The sequence below is a fragment of the Lepidochelys kempii genome, chromosome 4, assembly GCF_965140285.1.
Source record: "Lepidochelys kempii isolate rLepKem1 chromosome 4, rLepKem1.hap1, whole genome shotgun sequence".
Lineage (NCBI taxonomy): Eukaryota > Metazoa > Chordata > Testudines > Cheloniidae > Lepidochelys > Lepidochelys kempii.
The window spans coordinates 58834934-58854005 of NC_136383.1; the positions used below are offsets into that span (position 1 = coordinate 58834934).

A 19072-nucleotide genomic window follows, 5' to 3' on the forward strand; every position below is an offset into this window, starting at 1 on the left:
ATGGGTAAAAGGGCTGCATGTATTAACATTTTAAAACCCCATGGAAAGCAGGGCTGAGCGACTGTATTTCCCTTAGCTTGAGACAATAGGCCCCATACTGGTCTCCTGACTCGGGCACGGCTTCTGCTGAACTCAGCGAGCCGGAGTAAGGAGCGCCGGATTTGGGCCAGTGTTGGCTGAAGATTTACCTTGCACCCCCTCCCGTCCCCCAAGCTCGGTGGCCGGCCTCTTCTGCCATGTGCTCTGCAGGAGCGGCGGCAGCCGGGCGGGGCCCCGCGTGCAGGCTGCATTCTCATTGTCAACGTTCCAGCCCGGGCCGCGCAGCGCCCAGCCCTCCCTATCTGTGGCACACACGCGCAGAGCGGAGCGAGGCGGCGGCTGCAGTAGCAGCCTGCAGCCCACACTGCCGGAGCCGCGCGCAGTAGCAGAGCACCAGCATGGCGGGGCTGCGCTACCCGCAGCAAGGCAGCTACTGCCGCGCAGCCACGGCCATGAACCTCTTGCTAGGCGTCTTCCAGGTCCTCTTACCCTGCTTTCGCCCGGGAGAAGCGCAGGGCCAAGGTAAGCGCTGGTAAATCAGCGTAAGGGAAAGGGGCTGGTGGAATTCGCAGATGGGGGGAAGGGGGTTGCTGCTTGTAAATAAGGTGGTGGAGGAGAGCAGAGGGGCTGTGCATGGGCAAAGCAAAGGCGAAAGCCCTGCTCGAGCACCGACTAGCATGATCGATTTTGATCGCAAAGCCATTCCCTTTCCCTCCATCCTTTTGTGCATGCGATTCGAGCACAACCCCTAGCTTTGTGTTGGCTGTAATGGTTCCCAGCCCTGAGACGGAGGGGAGAAGAATGAGGAGGACTCCGCTTCCTGCTGCATTGTTTCTGGCTCTGCTGGTGTGGCTGGAGTCCTCGGGTTTGGCCCATCTTTTAACGCTAGAAGCACTTGCAGCCTTGTAACAAACTGCGAGCCAGCGTTACAGCGAAATAAGCCATGAATTTCCCCCTCCCAAACCCCACATCCTTGTGGCTCCCTCCCCCGGCTGTGCCATGCTGCACACACACACTGACATTGCAGAGAAAAGAGACCCTCCTTTTTAATCAGTAGAGGCTCCTCAGGGTAGGCATTAACCCACCCCCTGTTTTGAGTCAGACACATCATGATCTTAACCCGCTGCTACAAATTCGCTCGGAAGGCACCAGGTTTGCCTGCCCACTTTAGATGTCACCAGCCCGTGCTGCTTTTAATATGGACACTTTTTTCAGCATTGGGGAAAAGAGAAACATTAAATGCTGCTGTTAAAGCTTTCTCCTGTATGTAAAATATGATTAGTTATTTTACTGTGTGTTGTTTTGTTTGGCTTGTTTAGCTATTGACCCAATCCCCAGCGTGGTGGAGCTGTGGCAAGCTGAAGAAGGGGAACTGCTGATGCCCACTCAGGTGAGGAGATATGTTGACAGCACTGAGGGGTGTATAGAGGGAGGCGCAGAAGCAGCTTGGACAGCCAGCCCCCAGCAGCAGTGATTGCTACTAATGTCAGTTTGCCTTGCAAACAAACTATGTGGCCACTGCACCTGGCAACAGTGCACAAGTCCCCCATGTGATACCATGAATCATAATAGGTTCAGGGGCAGGGTGTGTGTTTGGGACTGCACCTTGCCAGGGTTGCAGCAGCCAGCAGTGCTCACATTTAAGATTACATTGTAACTCTGAGAGAAATAAAGTGATTATCAAGCAGCCTGTAAAGGACAGTCTATTACAGTGTTGCTCTACCTCAATTCTGTTTTGGTGTAACGAGCCCTAATAGCGACAGAAGAGGTATGTCTGTTCAGTCCTTTGTCTTTTTGCGGAGGTATCCAGCAATGTTGCTAATTATAGTGATGGTTTTCTGATGTGGATTGTGGCTTGGCACAAATATCTTATTTTACATATACCACCAAAGATCCATCAAATGGTAGCTTTAAGCATGTGCTAATGTGGGCAGGATTTGAGCTGGAGTGTTAAAGGTTAAAAAGCTCAATATTCCATTCAGTAATCAAGTCCCGCCTTGATTTCGTTTTCCAGAGCTGTGAGACTCAAAAGAAAGAAGTCAAGTTAGAGGGAAAGAAACTACACAAACCACTTAAATGCTTGTAATTGCTTTACAGTCCCTAGTTCTTCGCTTCCTCTTGCCTACCTGAGATATATCAAGTTCAAACTCCTCTAACCATTTCCTCCTGCTTTTCCCTCCCATTGTTTTTACTCCTCTTAAGCCCCTCCCCACTACCCTCACATTTTCTTCAATGCTGCCCCCTATGCTTGAACTCTCTTCTCTCCATTCAACTTTTTAAAACATTTGATCCACTAAGCCTCTCAGTGATGACTTCTCCTCATGCACAATGTACACAATATTTGAGACTGAGCCATAATTTGTGTGTGAAGCGTAATGTCTAACTGCTTCTTGTAGGTTCAGTATCCAGCATGCTGACAGACCTCCATAAATAATAACTTGCAGCAATCGCCAATAATGACATCTCACCTGGGGTTTATTTTTGTTTTTGTTTTGAAATCATTTGCTTTCTGAATCTGACTTGGGCAGCACCATTCTTTTGGTTTCTTAGTTTCTCTTTAAGGTGACCTGCAAGTGTGTGGAAGGAAAGGGATGGGAGAATGCTTTCAGGCCTTCTTTGTGCATCACAGGAGAACAAGGTGGTTTTGTTTTGTTTTGTTTGTTTTTAATCCTACCTGTTTGTAACATTAAAAATGTAGGTTCTGTTTATCCTGAAAGACTGTGGATGAATGGAAAACTAGTGGAATGTTGACTTTATAAGTACCAAGAAGGGGAAACTTGATGAGAACAGATGTGGCTTTTGTTTAGACTCTGTAATTTTCTGTGAGTTTGTTTGTTTGTTTGTTTGTAATTTGTTAATGTCTGTTTAACTAAAACTCGAGAAAGAAAAGTTCTTTTGTAAAGGACTCGACATTTATTGAGCATAATCCTCTCAATTATGGGCTGAAAAAGCCCCAGATATGCACACAGGCTCTTGAGTCCTCCAATGAAAAAGGGAAATGCATTCTGATTTTTCTAAAATAAAAAACAAGCACGTGATTTTTTTGGGGAGTGGGTTAAGGAAGGGGGATGTGACTTTCTTTATATCTGTACACAAAAAGAAGGATCAGGGACTCTTAACGCAACTTGTTTTTGTTGACAGGCACTTTTTGAAAAAGTATCAGCAGATCACTGTTGTAGTTGCTCTTAAGGTCAAGTATATTTTGTTAGTTTCTGCCAGAATCCAAAAAGCAATGGCATGGTAATTAAAAATTGGCACTCCGTAAGACAGACTCAGTATACTGTTACTAAAGGGAATTTTATGATGGGAAGAGTGACTTGGAAATCCCCAGGACAAAAATAACCCTCTTAGCCACCATAGATTCAGAGAGGGGGTTAATATATTTTTTTCAATTTAAAAACAAATCCTGGGTATGGCTATAAACATTGAAGATGCCAGCAATTAAGTCATCAAGCACTGCTAGTTTGCACTGAACTTTTCCTTTGTGGTGTCCGTGGCATACATATATATATATATATATATAAAATCTTAAATGACTTCAAAATTGTGGGGGAGCTTATATTCTGTCACATTTGTGGACATAAATTAAGTATAATAGACCTGCAGGATGTTCTGTAAAAGATCTTGCTAGTGTGGATTTGGCTGTATTTACAAGTATTAGCAGATGTCCACAAATAGTGATGTTAAATTACACAGAACATTTTCAGGATGCTGGAATAAACTCGGATAAAAGGGAATGCAATGATATTCATACATTTTTATAGCCTATTAAAGTACAGCTGTGGGAGACTAGGCAGGTTGAGATGGTGTCTCAAGGACAGAGTGGTGCTAGTAGTTTAATATCGGTGCCCTGGTTATGTCTGGGGGGATGATGATGATTTTTTGGTGCACAGGCTGCCAGATGGTAGGGTCCTAACTTCACTTCATGTTGTTTAATGTAGTGTCTGTGGCTAATAAAATTAATTGCCATCTTTGATTAGAGGGTTATTGAAGCCTTTGGTGCTACATGTGTAACTGAGACTTGGCTGGGTGACATTGCAGTATGTCATTAGCCCAGATAAGTTGGTTAAAGCTCAGATGGAATGTATGAGGTCTCCCACTTTAAAGCTGTATTCAACTTAGGTTATGTCTACATTGTTTAAAAAAAAGAAAAAAAAAATGCAGCGGTGAGTCTGACACCAGGTCAACTGATTCTGGCTTGTTGGGTTTGAGCTATGGGGCTGAAAATAGCAGTGTAGATGTTCCCACCTGGGCTGGGATTCAGAACCTAAGCTCCAGCCTGAGCGGGAATGTCTACACCGCTATTTTTAGCCCCATAGCATGAGCCTGAGTCAGTTGACCCAGGCTCTGAGACTTGCTGCTGTGGGATTTTATTTTTTTTGTTTTGCAGTGTAGGTGTACCCTAAGAGAGCTCAATCTGAGACAGAGGGACTTGTGTGGATGTGCAGCCTACTCTTAAAGACCTTGGTTGAGAATTACAGTAGAACCGCGGAATTATGAACACCTCAGAAATTGTAACTCTGAAGTGTTTGTAACTCTAAAGTACAAACTCTAGATTTGTAACTCTAAAGTGTTCGTAAATCTGAACAAAACGTTGTATGTTGTTTAAAAAGTTTACAACTGAACATTGACTTAATACAGCTTTAAAACTTTACTATGCAGAAGAAAAAATGCTGCTTTTAACCATCTTAATTTAAATGAAGCAAGCACAGAAACAGTTTTCTTACCATGTCACATCTTTTTTTAAACTTTCCCTTTATTTTTTTAGTGGTTTACATTTAACACACTACTGTATTTGATATTGTGTGTGTGTGTGTCTCTGCTGCTGCTTGACTGCATTCTTTCAGTTCCAAATGAGGTGTGTGGTTGACCGGTCAGTTCGTAACTCTGGTGTTCCTAACTCGTGAGGTTCTGCTGTACTGTATTCCTCTTAATGCAGTGTTGGAGTAGTTGTGACTGATTGTTTATACAGATAATACAGAAACTGTCCAGTGTTAGCTCAGAATATCATGGGTGCCCTGCCAAATATGGGACTACCCCACGTGCTTTCTAGCCTAATACACACAGCTGTGTATACACGGGATCTTGATTTTGAATGAGTTTTGGAGGGAAGAGATTGCACTCTTGTCATGGATAATACCTTTGCCACCTCCATTATGAGGTTAGGACACCTCTTATTTGTTGGTCTACCTCAGGGGTCGGCAACCTTTCAGAAGTGGTGTGCCGAGTCTTCATTTATTCACTTTAATTTAAGGTTTCACGTGCCAGTAATGCATTCTAATGTTTTTTAGAAGGTCTCTCTCTATAAGTCTATATATTATATAACTAAGCTATTGTCGTATGTAAAGTAAACAAGGTTTTCAAAATGTTTAAGAAGCTTCATTTAAAATTAAATTAAAATGCTGATCTTATGCCGCCGGCCCGCTCAGCCCGCTGCCGGCCTGGGGTTCCGTTCACCAAGGCTGGCAGCAGGCTGAGCGGGGCCTGTGGCCGGGACCCCGGCTGGCAAGGGGCTGGCAGCCAGAACCCCGGGCTGGCAGCCAGAACCCCAGACTGGCAGTGGGCTGAGCGGCTCAGCCGGCTGCCACTCAGACCGCTGCCAGTCCGGGGTTCCATCTGTTGGCTCCTGCCAGCCAGGGTCCCGGCCCCTCCAGCCCGCTGCCAGTCTGGGATCCTGGCCCTGCCCACATAGAATGGGTACCTACCTTCTCCCTGGTTCTAGAACATTCTTTTCCTGTCTCCCTCTGCACTGAGCTGAGGGTGGGAGTGCACAGGGCTGGGGGTGAAGGAGCAGGCTGGAGGTTGGGGTGCAGGGTCTGGCCAGGAGCTAGAATGAGGGAGGGGGCTCAGAGTTGGAGCAGGAGGTTTGGGTGTGGAGTGCTTACCTGGGCAGCTCCCGTTTGGTACGAGGGGTGCGGGTGAGAATGTGTGTGTGGGGGGGTGCAGGAGCTCCCGTTTGGTGCTCAGGGTGGGGGTGGGAATGTGGGGGGGTGCAAGAGTCAGGGTATGGGGTGTGGGGGGTGCAAGAGTCAGGACAGGGGGCTGCGGGTGTGTGAGGAAGGTACAGGAGTCAGGGCAGAGGGCTCGGGGTGTGTGAGGAGGGTGCAGGAGTCAGGGCATGGGGTGTGGGGGGGCTGGGTATGTGTGGAGGATGCTGGAGTCAGGGCTGGGGTTGTGGGGGGTGCAGGGGTCAGGGCAGAGGGCTGGTGTGTGTGTGTGTGGGGAGGTGTAGGGGTCAGGGCAGAGGGCTGGGGATGTGGGCTAGGGTCATGAGGGTGCTTGCAGCCCCCTGACCAGAGCGGCTCACGGCAGGGGGCTGGAGGGGTTATGCCCTGATTCCACCCCGTTCCCCAAGACCCCGTCCTAACCTCTTCTCCGCCTCCTCCCCGGAGCAGCAAGCACACTGCGGCTCCACTTCTCCCCATCCCTCGCAAGGGCCATCAGCTGATGGGGGCAGGGAGAGGAGGATGGGCAGGAACGCAGCATGCTGGGGGAAGGGGCGGGGGAGTGGGGAGCTCACTTGCACTGCAGCAGCAGCTGGCAGGACCAAGCTTCTTCACCCTGCCCACGCTGGGTGTTGGGGGCAGAGAAGAGCAGGCCGGGGCGGGCAGGATTTTTAATGGCACGCTGCTGCCTGCCGGGGTCCCAGCCTGGGTTCGGGAGCGGGGTGGGCGGCTGGGAGCCGGCGGGCAGCAACGTGCCATTAAAAATCGGCTCGTATGCCGTCTTTGGCACGCGTGCCATAGGTTGCTGACCCCTGATCTACCTCCAGAACAAGTTAGATTTCAGATGGCTGTCAGGAAATGGCTGTTCAGACTGGCAACTCCCCAGATAACATATTGTCCTACCAGGCTATCTTTTTATCCTAGATTGTCAATGAAGTTGTGCTGAGTTACTCATTCCCTGCATGTTTCTCCCAGATAATGCTGATATACAGGGTGGATTTGATTTAAATCATGATTTAAATCACTGGTCAGGAAGACTCGATTTAATCATGGATTTCTACATAAAAGTGCATTCTTGTTGGTTGTTATAACCTTAATACATATTTTTCACAACTCAGAGATAGATGTAGGTTTCATTTTTAGAAGGTACACACTATACATTTTAAAAGTGATTTCTTTTGAAAACTTTTCAGATTAGTTTTACAGCTATATCAGAAAATGAATGATTGTTTGGTTATTTCATTTACCAAAGGTAATAGAAGCAGATATTTATGAAGTCATTGGGAGGTGAACTATCTCCAACTCAACAGGTTAATCATTAATATTTGGAGGATTTTCTTGCCATGCTGTATTAGGAGGAGAACATCACCAGACGCACATTTAAATTGGTTTATTTAACTAAAACAACGTTATGTATTCTGGGATTTTTTTCTTCAACAGCAAACATATAACATTTTAACAAAACAAGCGCATGAATTTTTGAATTTAGTTAAACATTCAGGTTTTTTAAAATCAGGTTTGTTTTTGTTAAAATTGTTTAAAATAGTTAAATGAAATATTTAAAAAAAACAAAAATTAAATCAAATACGTCAGCCAGGTCAACATGAGAAACTTAAAATACTGGCTTCTGCAGTTAACTCAGTCATCTTCACCTTCATTTTCCCTTTTGTTCATAATCTGGAAAAGAAAAACAAGCTTTCCTGTTTTTTCAGGTCCCAAACGATTTCTCAATTTGGAATGAATTAGTCCAAAGGAAGAAAATATTCTTTCTACACTGGCAGAAGAAGCTACTGCTGTTAAAAGTGAGATTATTACTTCAACAGTCTCTGAATCCAAATGCTTAAGTGACTTACACCAGTTCACTGGTGTGACTTTCTTTAAAACATCATCAGCAAACATATATTTCTTGAATGGTTCTTATTCCCAAACTGGGTCTCTTTTACGGCCTGCTGCCATTATAGGTTTTCCCTTCTAGGGAGAGAATGGTATGGTAGATCTCAAATCAATGAAAGCTACACTCAGAAAGACCTCAAGACTTATGGAATATGCTGCTCAAACAGTTTAACTTTTTTGTTTCTCCTGCCTGTCCCTCCCTTCTCACATTTATCTCCAGATCTGTTCTTCCCCCAACAATCTTCTATTTGTTGAACTTTTTGAAACATTGCACTTTTAGAGAGAGTTAAGGGATTAACTCTGTGTACACAAATGTGCAGAGGGACAGTAGGGTTGAGATCTGTTATTTCTCACATCTATATATTTATTTATTTATTTAAAACATTCTTGCTGTTAACAAGCATGTTATCTCTGGAGATACAAATCCACAGTTTGAGAACTGCAAAATTAAGCATCTCTGATGGTATCTTCTAGACTGAGCACTGAGTTCCATTGGGTAGATAGAAAGATTAACCTAAATCCCATAAAATTGGGTCCCTAATCCATGAACTATTGGAACTTATTTACAAAATTTTTCTTAAACATTACATGACTATATTGTCTCATACTATAGTATTAGAATTTATAATCCCTATTCCATGATGAGATATTTTTGAGCTATAATGTATCTTAATTAAAACTATATTTTAGATTGCTTTTTTCCTCAAAAAGCATTTTATCAAAAAAAATCCAATTTAAATAAAAAAAATTCAATTTTTTTTTTAAAAATCATTGATTTTTATTCACCCTACTGATAGAGTTTGACAGCTAGAGGAAGGAAGATAGTATTAGAGCTAGAAGGCATGTTCCAAGTCATGAATGTTCGAGGTGTTATGCCATGGCTGTACCACTGATGCGGAAGGATATCTTCTCCACACCATAGCGAATGTGAAGTCCTGAGCAGTAGAACTGTTAAAGAATGATGAAGACCCTGGAGATACAGAATGAGACAACAGAGAATCAGATTTTAGGTTTTCACGCTTGTTAAAGGTTGTGGGTAATACCACTTAGAATCAGACTGGATTACTAGCCTTTGTTGTGACATAGCTCGTTTAGGAAGATTAAAATTTGAAGTGGAGGTTCTGAAATGCATAGGGAATGCTGGGAAACTGGATTTATCTCCCTCCTAGTTGGTTAAGTCTAGTGGGGGAAGATGCTAGCTCATTTATGAGAGGAGATTGTCAACCCCTCTTCAGGAGTTTCAGATGCTAACCTCTCTTGTTACGCTGATGCTGAAGAACCCTCTGAGGTTGTGAATTTCTAACCTCCCTTTTTAAGGAAAGTTTATGAAATGGTTTTGAAGTCCTCAGATTTTCTTAATTCCTGTCAGTCTTGTTGCAGGCCTGGATTTGATATGAAGACTGCACTTGTCTCATAGGTTCGTGATCTGCTTCTGGCGATGGACAAAGATTAGCTGTCTGTGCTGCCTTTTAAAAAAAATCTATCAGATGCTTTTAATGCCATTAACCAATGATATATTGATGCATTTGCTGACCCTGGCAAAGATAGAATTGTATCTGAGTGCTTGTCTTTTTCCTTTCTTCATAGTCCCCTGGCTAATATTGAGCAGCTGCTCATCTCTTCAGGGATTCTTTTCTGCCATCCATTGCTCAGTAGGTTTGTGAAGCTGTGTGGGCTTTGTTGCCCCACAGCTCTGAGTTTCCATTTTATTGGACCTCGATGATAGTTAATCACTTCTCCAGTGTCTAACCAAAATTGGAGCTTGAATCAGAGGTTCATCCTGGGTTAGAGGTAGAATGGGAAAACAGCTGGAGGAAGTCATAAAAGTTCTATCTTTTCTTTGTGCGACGTTTTCCTACTATTTGCTGTTCAGGTTTGCAAGTTGAGTATCTTGTGGGACTTCAAGCTGGTGCTTCAGTAACCAAGAAAACTTCATATCATTTGTGCTTGGCAAGATGACTGACCTGTTCATGAAAATGTTACTCTAACTAATGTTGTCCTTTACTTGGTCAGTGCAAATTGCATGGTTGCACCCTGTTTTGCACTACACCTGAAGACCACTTGGAAACACCAGCTGGTTCAGAACATAGCTATTTGCCCATTTAAAGGGGTTTCCTGCAACAAGCATATTAAATCAAAGCTCTGTTTCACTTCAGTATGCAATTCAAAGTGTTTTGAACTACAAATTGTCATGATTTGTGCCATGTATGTTTTGGAGACCATCTCTCTTCTCATGTTCTATTTCAGCAGTTGAGATCAGCTGTGATGCTTGAGCTCATAGGCCCTAGAAATGTTTGTGGGCTTCTGTGTTCATTGGAGAGTCCTAGATTTAGGAATTTGCTTCCTTGCCTTTGGTCAGACAAATGCCAGAGTTTGTCGACCTTAAAGGTGTTTTATGGTCTGTTTTCTCAGACTTTGGCTAATGAATGCATTGAATAATGACCAGTACTTTGAGGGGAACTGATTGATCTTTATGATTTGGGAGTGTTTAGTGTTGATATTGGTTTATCTTTAATTCTTTCTGTATGCTTTTAATCATTTGAATTGTACATGTGCATAAAATTCTGAATAGGTGCATTTGTACAGTCGGAAATAAATACAGTAGATGGAAGTTTAGAAAAGATAATGGATTAACGATATTAAGTGGCAGTAAAATCCTAAATCTTGGTTAGATGTTGTTTAATTACTTAAGCATGTAGAATTTCTTTGTACTGAATGGAGCTACTTAATTCTTTTATAATTTCTGCTGTCTTTTTACTTGTGAATCATGATTGTGTCAGTTTCAGTGGGATTAGAAGCACAGTACATTTCCACTGTACACTGTAATGATATTTAAATCCTCACACAGTATTTTTTCTGTTCATTAGGCTGATTCTGAGGAGGATGTGGAAGAGCATCCACAAGAGCAAAGGTAAGCAAAACCCAACTTAAACCATGGATATTAGAGCTCATCTCAGTTTATAAAACTGCATTATACACTTTAAAACGCATTCAGGTGTCACTGGACAGATTAGTTAAAAATAAAAGTATTCTGACATATTACATTGTGTTTTATAATAAACTTGAAATGTCCATGACATTAATGCTACAGTACTTATATCATTGTTAATGTTAATTAATGTTAATACAAACTAATTGTTGTCAGTGAAGCCAGATGTAAAGCACAATATGTACCAGGCTCAGAAAAATACTCTTGCCTCTTTTCTTCCTAATTTTTTACCTTAGTTGTATTTGATTTTCATGGTTTTTGCACAAAAGATTTTTACATTTGAAAATGGACTTTATGTATCTTTCATAGAGTGTCTGTTGTTTGAACTTGTAATGGATCAAATCTCAGTTGTAAATTATAATAATCTCACAGTGTTGCGAATGTTGTGAGTGTTGTTAACACTTGTATATTTACAGTGATAGGCATGATAGAAGAGCTGGTGGGGGAGAGAAACAGTCTCACCTTGTTATTATAGATCCATATATTTCCTGGACTTTCAGTTTCTTGAAATTAGATAAACAATAAAGTTTTTAAGAAATGTAGCTCTTAACTATGCTGTTTCTTTTAATGTCAGTCCTTCCATTTTAAAGGGTTGGGTAGTATCTAGGGCTGCAGATTTGTCACAGCATACTTATCCAAAGTCATGGAGTGGTCATGGTAAATTTAGTTAAAGTCACGGGTTCAGGGGAAATGGTGTGTAAAATCATGGATATGAACATTCAACTATCTGTGCCTCTTTAAATGCAATATACATAAATACTTCCACAGTAGTCTGTCTACTGACACAGGGAAAAACCCACCCAGGATACAAACTCATGGGAGGTCACCGCTTGTGTTCTTCTCCATGCTGCTGCCTCCTCACCCTACCAAAGGTGCACTGACCACCTGCAGCAGCAGCCTCCACCCTGGCACTGGAACTCTGTTCCCAGCCTGATGAGGAGGGGAGGCCCTGTGAAGTGTGGGGGAAGAGACCTGGAGAATGAGCCCAGCCCAGTGAGTAGGAGAAGCCCTTGCGGGACAGGGGGGATGGAAGAGCAAGCTCACCCGACACTGGTGGTTCCTGTCCCATAGGGTTGGGTCCAGCTCGCTGCTCCAGGTGTTGTGACCTGATGCACAGGGTCTCAGTGCCATGCATATTTGGTCCAGTCACCCCTTCTGTCATGACAGGAGGGTGGCCAGGCAAAATTTAAGTGAGTGATGCGATGATCCCATGCTCCAGGACTGGGAAGCCAGGCCCAGCCCCGTGGGACAGGAGCCATTGTCATGGGGTGAGTGCAGGATAGACTCGCTCTCCAGGCTCTCCTCCCAGGCTTCCCCTCCTCACTGGGCTGGTGTGGGCTTACTTTCCAGGGCCTTCCCTCTGTACGGGGCCGGCAATCCACCATTGTCTGGGAAATGCTGCTTTATTAAAAAGAACAGGAATACTTGTGGCACCTTAGAGACTAACCAATTTACGAGAGCATAAGCTTTCGTGGACTAGAGCCCACTGCATTGGATGCATAGAATGGAACATACAGTAAGAAGATATTTATATACACATACAGAGAAGGTGGAAATTGTCATACAAACTGTAAGAGGCTAATTAATTAAGATGAGCTATTATCAGCAGGAGAAAAAAACTTTTGTAGTGATAATCAAGATGGCCCATTTAGACAGTTGACAAGAAGATGTGAGGTTACGTAACATAGGGAAATAGATTCAGTATGTGTAATGACCCAGCCACTCCTAGTCTCAATTAATTAGCCTCTTACAGTTTGTATGGCAACTTCCACCTTCTCTGTATGTGTATATATATATCTTCTTACTATATGTTCCATTCTATGCATCCAATGATGTGGGCTGTAGCCAACGAAAGCTTATGCTCTAATAAATTGGTTAGTCTCTAATGTGCCACAAGTACTCCTTTTCTTTTTGCGGATACAGACTAACACTGCTGCTACTCTGAAACCTGCTTTATTGAAGTCATTGACACAAAGAAAAGTCACAATATCAGTAATACTTTTAGCACCGTGACAAACCCACAACCCTAAATATTACACAGTTTTTTTCACATATTTTGTTTTCTCTAAGTGTCCAGATTAAAATACTTGGAAATCTACCAGTGAAACAGTTCTGTTCTTTGGTACACATTAGTGTAGGCACATCTTTCAGTGCCATGTAAGTCATACAGATCACAGGACTTAAAATAAACAAATGTTTTAGATATAATGCAACAATATATGAATAGCTGCAGTTATCCACAAAAGCTTGTTTCATTCAGCCAGTGATTAAATGTGGGCAAACACAGGATTTCATTACCTTCTTAATTATTAGTGGAGCAGGGGTTGTTGGGTGATTTGCACCCCACTGCAGCCCTCTTCCAGGTAAATTTTTTTCCATCAGGAGTCCAGCTGCCTAGGATATGCAGTCAGGAGCCTGCCTAATCCAGGACAGAATCAAAGCTGTTATCTCTGTTCTCCCTCAAGTCCTAGAGAATGGTAAAACTGGCATTTGAAATGGAATAGCACAGTTGTTGGTACCTCTACCGGTTGCTGCTTACAGTTCCTGCCCATGTACTACATGTGATTCCTAGTCACAATATGGCTGATAACTTTACCTTGTTTTTCCTGCCAAAGAAGGGCCAGATCCTTCAGTTGTTACTCAGGCAAAACTTCCATTGATAACAGTGGGAGTTCTGCCTGGATAAGGACTGAGGTTTTTGTCCTGCTGTTTGTGCCTGTGGCCTGTAAGATTTTTTCCATGCAGTGTTTTTAATGCATCTCGAAGCATTGCTGGGATGAAGTCAGGACCAACTGAAGATGGTGTTTGTGCTTCTAATTAGTTGCCAGAAACATGGAGCATGGGGAGAAAAAACGTCCTTTGATGTTTGCTTTTCCCGGTAGGTTCTGTGGCTGGCTCAAAGGTTGCCTGGCTGGCTCAAAGGGCACTGGTAATAAAAATATTGGTAAAAGCTTAAAATAGTTCCTGAGATTGTGATAGGTCCTGTGACCAATTTTTAGCTACTCAGATGTTTTAAAATAGCTTAATGGCTGATCCATCTCGAATATAGATCTTTGTTGTGAAAGTAAAATTTGTCAGCTGTACTGCACGCTTAAACTGTTTTCATACTTGAGTGCTCTGGGAAATCTATCTATATAGCTCTCGATTTGCATGTGTCCTTTAAGCTTTTTTTTGTATTTTCCTGCATATGCAGTAGTTATTTGGACATTATGAATAAGGGCTAGAAAAGATAGCTGAGAAAGATAGTAATAAGAGTAGTATCCGAGGGGTAGCCGTGTTAGTCTGTATCCACAAAAACAATGAAGAGTCTGGTGGCACCTTAAAGACTAACAGATTTATTTGGGCATAAGCTTTCATGGGTAAAAAACCCAAGCTAAAAGTAGCAAGTATAATGGTGAAAGTGAATTAAAGCGGTCTCCAGTGCTGAAGAAAGCAGACAGAGTTATGGATCTTGGGACACACACACAGAGATCTTCCCAAAGCATTACATAGTCTGCAATGTCTAATGCTAAGTTAATGGGTTCTTTTGGGAGCTTGTTAATCTAATTTTAGAAAAATGATCACTAAGGCATTAACTGTATTAACTGACTTCCTGTACATGTGCATCTCAGAAGCATCCATTTGAGGTGTGTTTTGTGTTGTGTATATAAAAGGAATAGATATAATTTATTATCTTTGTACCCAATTTTCTACATAGGCTAATGCCAAAACCATATTTAAAAAAAAATATGGAGAGGGTTGCCATTTTGTCATAAATTTTGGAAAGAACCTTTCACTGACAAGTCAGAAATGCTTTGTTTGGAGTTCTGTGGGCTGGCAGATGCCAGGTATAAGTGTGTGTGTGTGGGGAGGGGAGGAAGATGTTGCTAGTTACCTAGGTTACAATTCCTGCTTCCCTGATTGCTTGGACTCTCCTGGGGAGTGTTTTATGGCTACCTGGATCAAGGTCAATGTAGGAAATGCTGACAATGTGTAGTTAGATGGTTGGACATGCTTTTTTGGAATACGTTCTTCAACCAAATTAAAAGATTCACTTACTTAGAAATAACCTTTTATGTTGTTTCAAGTTTATTAAAAAATATCTCCTGCATTTGTAGAGCTGGAGGGAAAGCTCTCTAACAAAAACAAATTTGGCATAGGCTGTTACCAGCAGAAGAAAATCAGTGACAAGGGCTGACAATTATTTCTTCAAACTGTTGAAACGTCAGAGTTTGAACAGCTGAAAGTGGACGAGCAAGTACTGCTTGTCTGAACTGAAGGAAGATAACGCCTGTAATACTGCCCAATTTGCTAAAATAGAGAAAGATCGAGTACAGTAAGCTGTGACGGATCTTGTGGCCAGGCTTAATTTCGTTGAGGGTAAAAATGAAAAACCAGAAAGTGAAGTTGAAACTATTGAAAGAGGTTACATGATAAACCAAGCTATGATAAAGGCTTTCCCTGCCAAACTCCTATAATTTGCGGGGAGGGAAAGACCTCAGCTTGTAGGATCAGAGACTTTTTAGAATAGTCTGCTTATGAGGATTAAACTGCATTTATTTTTATTACCCAGTTGTTTCACATTAGAACGTGCACATCGAGTAGCCAAAGATATTGGAAAGTCAAATGATAAACAGAGACCGACATCATTGAAATGTCTTAATGTCCATTACAAAGTCTCCAGCTAGTCTACAGGGAAAAAGAAAGAAATTTTTCATTGATTAAAAACTGAGTCTTCTAAGACTTTGAAGGAGAAAAGGCTTCTTGTTCTTACAGTTTTTCATTGGGGATTTTATAGAAAAGTTTGCCCTAAAATTACCTCTCTCATTGATTAATGTGTATAGAAGGAATGTTGCTGTACACTTATATCATAAAGGCACACAATAGAGAAAGGGAAGGACTGCAAACAGATCTATTTTTTGTTGTTGTTGTTGCAATATTATAGTAGTAGCAAATAGGATAGAAGGTATTTTACCCACTTTAACTTAAACAGATTAGGCATTTTTGTTTTGTGTCGACAAGGCTCAGATAACATAATAAAAGTCATGTGTGATCCACTTATCTCAATCAAACAGTTTTGTTGTGATGAACTTTTTCCCTTGGATATTGAGAGGGCAATTTGACCTGGTGGAGTGGACTACTTACTGTACTTGCAGATATGGACTTGGAATTGTTTACAAATGCCCTAAGAATTCAGTGGCTAGAGCAAGAGTTGGTAGTTAGAATTCTTACCCCTTTCAGTAGTCTAGGAAAAATACTCTTGTTTATACTGGTTTTTGCTTTATCTGTGTAATACCACCTAAGCCTTGGCAAAGGCATCAGAGATAAATATAGGAGGAGAGAATAATAAAGTAGTATTTTATACTGCTGTCACTTAATTTTTCTTGGAGTTGGTCATTGAGATTTAGTTTATATTAGCAAAGTATAGTGAGTTTGGTATTCTTGAAGGGTTTTAAATGAATTTTGAATAAGAGATGATTTATCAGTTGCCATCCTGAGGGATAATAAGATGGGAGTTAAATTCTCAGTAGTTCAGATGGACTAAGAAACCAGTGAAGTATTGGAGGATTAATATATGCACAGATACTAATGCAATTTGGTTGTAATTCCATACTGAAAAGAAGACATGAAAAATTGGCATGCTTCACATTAGCTGATTTGTATATTAATATGCTAGCCTGTAAATGAATGTGTTGCCAAAGACAAGTCATCTATTCCATAATCACAAATTTATAGTGCTGAGACCAAGTTCAGATTATCTATGAATACATTTAGAAGGGCAAGAAGTTTAGAGTAGCTAGTGATGTGTTTTAAAAAATAAAAGGGACAGTACTCCTGGCCTTGATATTTTAATTCCTAAAGGTCCATTTTTTTGTGGGGGGGAGGGATAGTGGCATGGAACCTGTAATACACTCTTAAGCATGGGAGAGATATTGAGCAGACTTCAAATCTTCATAACAGCCTCTTGGAACTAATTTTTTTTCTCTATACAGATTACTCAGAGAATAAACAAACCTTTCTTATATTACTAAAAATAAAAAATGCAGCTGTTAATTTGTTTTTAAGCTTAAGCCTTTTTACTTTCAATTAACTGGAGTTGCAGCAAATCGAAAATTGCCTCCAGCATATACAGAATGAATCCAGCTTTTGTGGTATAGTATGGGAGCAGCAGAAAATTATCTCATCAGTTAATTTTTCCTTTTTAAAGTAGCAATTGCAGGCTCCTTATGGCCCCACCAAATTGTCAGGGAGTCGGTAATTTCAGTTCCACCACCACTGGAGTGAAGGGGTTATTTCAGAGTTATATTTTGTTTTACAGCATTTCTAAAAGAACCAAAAACAGTGTGTGTGTGTATATATATATATATATATATATATATATATATATATATATATATATATATATATATGTTCTCTGAACAGAAAGATTTAAATAGATGCCTGGAGCCAATGTGGAGGAAAGTGGGATTTAATCTACAATTGGTGGAGTTACTCCTGCAAATTAAGCTAAACTGGAGTGTTATTTTGGATATAATTTGTAAAATTTACTCAGGAGCTCCCCTGGAGGTGTCTCTTTATTTTGCTGCTGTTGACTTCTTTGGGCTAATACAGTAGAAAAGCTCACAAGGTTTGGCTGACTGGAAGACTGTCTTTTGCTGCTCACTGGAGAAAACTGCCAATGTGGTTTGCAAAAGTACGGTATATCTTAATAATGGAGAAACAGATGGCGGTGAAGGGCAGCTACATTTCTAGAACACCTACACACCTTTCTGGCTTCCTCAGTTGGCGGTAGCTATGGTGAGCAATCTGGCATCTCCTCGGTCCTTCTTTCTTTTATAGGGCTTCTTTGTCTTTCATATTTTGTAATTCAGTCACTGATGAACTTTACCTTGGATTGCACAGCTGTAGTATCAAAAACAGTCCTTCTTCCAAACTGTTTATCCTATTGTAAATGTTTTGGAGAAGCATACATACAATGTGCTTCTTACTTTCACTGTTTTATTTGTGTTCATATTAGCCCACACAATTTACTGTTGTGTTTTCATTGTATGTTAAATTAATAAAAATCTCCGCCACTCCCCACCCCTCCTCCAAAATATCTTGGAGATGATGTTCCTGTTAAGGCATATAGAAGGATTTATATGGTGTTTATAGAACAGTGGTTCCCAAACTAGGGGCGCCGCTTGTTCAGGGAAAGTCCTTGGCAGGCGGGGCCAGTTTGGCCGAACCTGCAGACGCAGCAGGTAAACAATCACAGCTCCCACTGGCCGCGGTTCGGCACTCCAGGCCAATGGGGGCTGCGGGAAGCGGCGCAGGCCGAGGGACATATTGGCCGCCCTTCCCACAGCTCCCATTGGCCAACCTCGGCCTGTGGGAGTCGTGATCGGCCGAACCTGTGGACATGGCAGGTAAACAAATGGGCCCGGCTCGCCAGGGGCTTTCCCTGAACAAGCAGCACCCCTAGTTTGGGAACCACTCTTAGAGAAGAAAAACAGTCCATTAATAATAGGTGTCTTAAATGCTCCACTACTGCCTAGGAAAACTTGCTTGATGTGACTTGGTTTGTCTTTCATTCCTTGATGCCAGCAGGTCCAGAGAGCCTTGCATTTTTATCCATTGCTTCATTTTAGGCTACCATATTAGAAATATTTAGAATTTCATAGAGTATTTCACAACTTATTTACAAACAGGAGGGCTCATCTGCTAAAAACAGGGTATGTCTGCTGACCTGGGGAACAAGAGACCTGAGGTTACTCCCAAAATGTATTGGATGGCAGTGCTACATGCTAACAAATGAGTCATCTGGCTAACCCATTTTTAAGAGCATTAATCAAAGTCAGAAGTTATAACACTGGTTCAGGCCCATTGTATTTTGTTGTATGCCAGATTGTACATCTAAATTCCATGCCTTTCTAGGAACTACAGTTAATGGAATATGAGTCCATCCACCATAGTCTGAAAAAAACTGCCAAACTCCTACCCTCATCTTAGATTCTATTTGATATTCTGGTGAAACACTGTGCAGGTGATGAGTCACCTACAGTAATCTTACTAATGCATTTTAGCTTTTGTGATAGCGTGGGAAAAATGCAGAATCAGTACTTGAGTTGGAAAAATAAATGCTGTTATGCGCCTCTCTCACCACACTGAACTTTAATTAGCTGGAAGATGCATGCTGTCATCCCAGGGCACACTTGGTCTGTAGACTTACTTTCTCACATAAGCT

General features: G+C 41.8%; 1 protein-coding gene across 6 annotated transcripts in view; it reads left to right on the plus strand.

Moving 5' to 3' along the window:
• Positions 1-351: 351 nt before the first annotated feature.
• TMEM131L (transmembrane 131 like) overlaps positions 352-19072 on the plus strand; it is a 126705-nt gene continuing 107984 nt past the window's right edge. For 4 of the 6 annotated variants that reach the window (XM_073341401.1, XM_073341402.1, XM_073341403.1 and 1 more), the window contains exons 1-4: positions 352-561; positions 1359-1429; positions 7697-7786; positions 10745-10788. In XM_073341401.1, coding sequence (XP_073197502.1) covers positions 438-561; positions 1359-1429; positions 7697-7786; positions 10745-10788 — 329 coding nt within the window. In that variant the 5' untranslated portion in view covers positions 352-437. The remainder of the gene's footprint in view (positions 562-1358; positions 1430-7696; positions 7787-10744; positions 10789-19072) is intronic. The other 2 variants (XM_073341404.1, XM_073341406.1) reach the window with 1 other exon arrangement.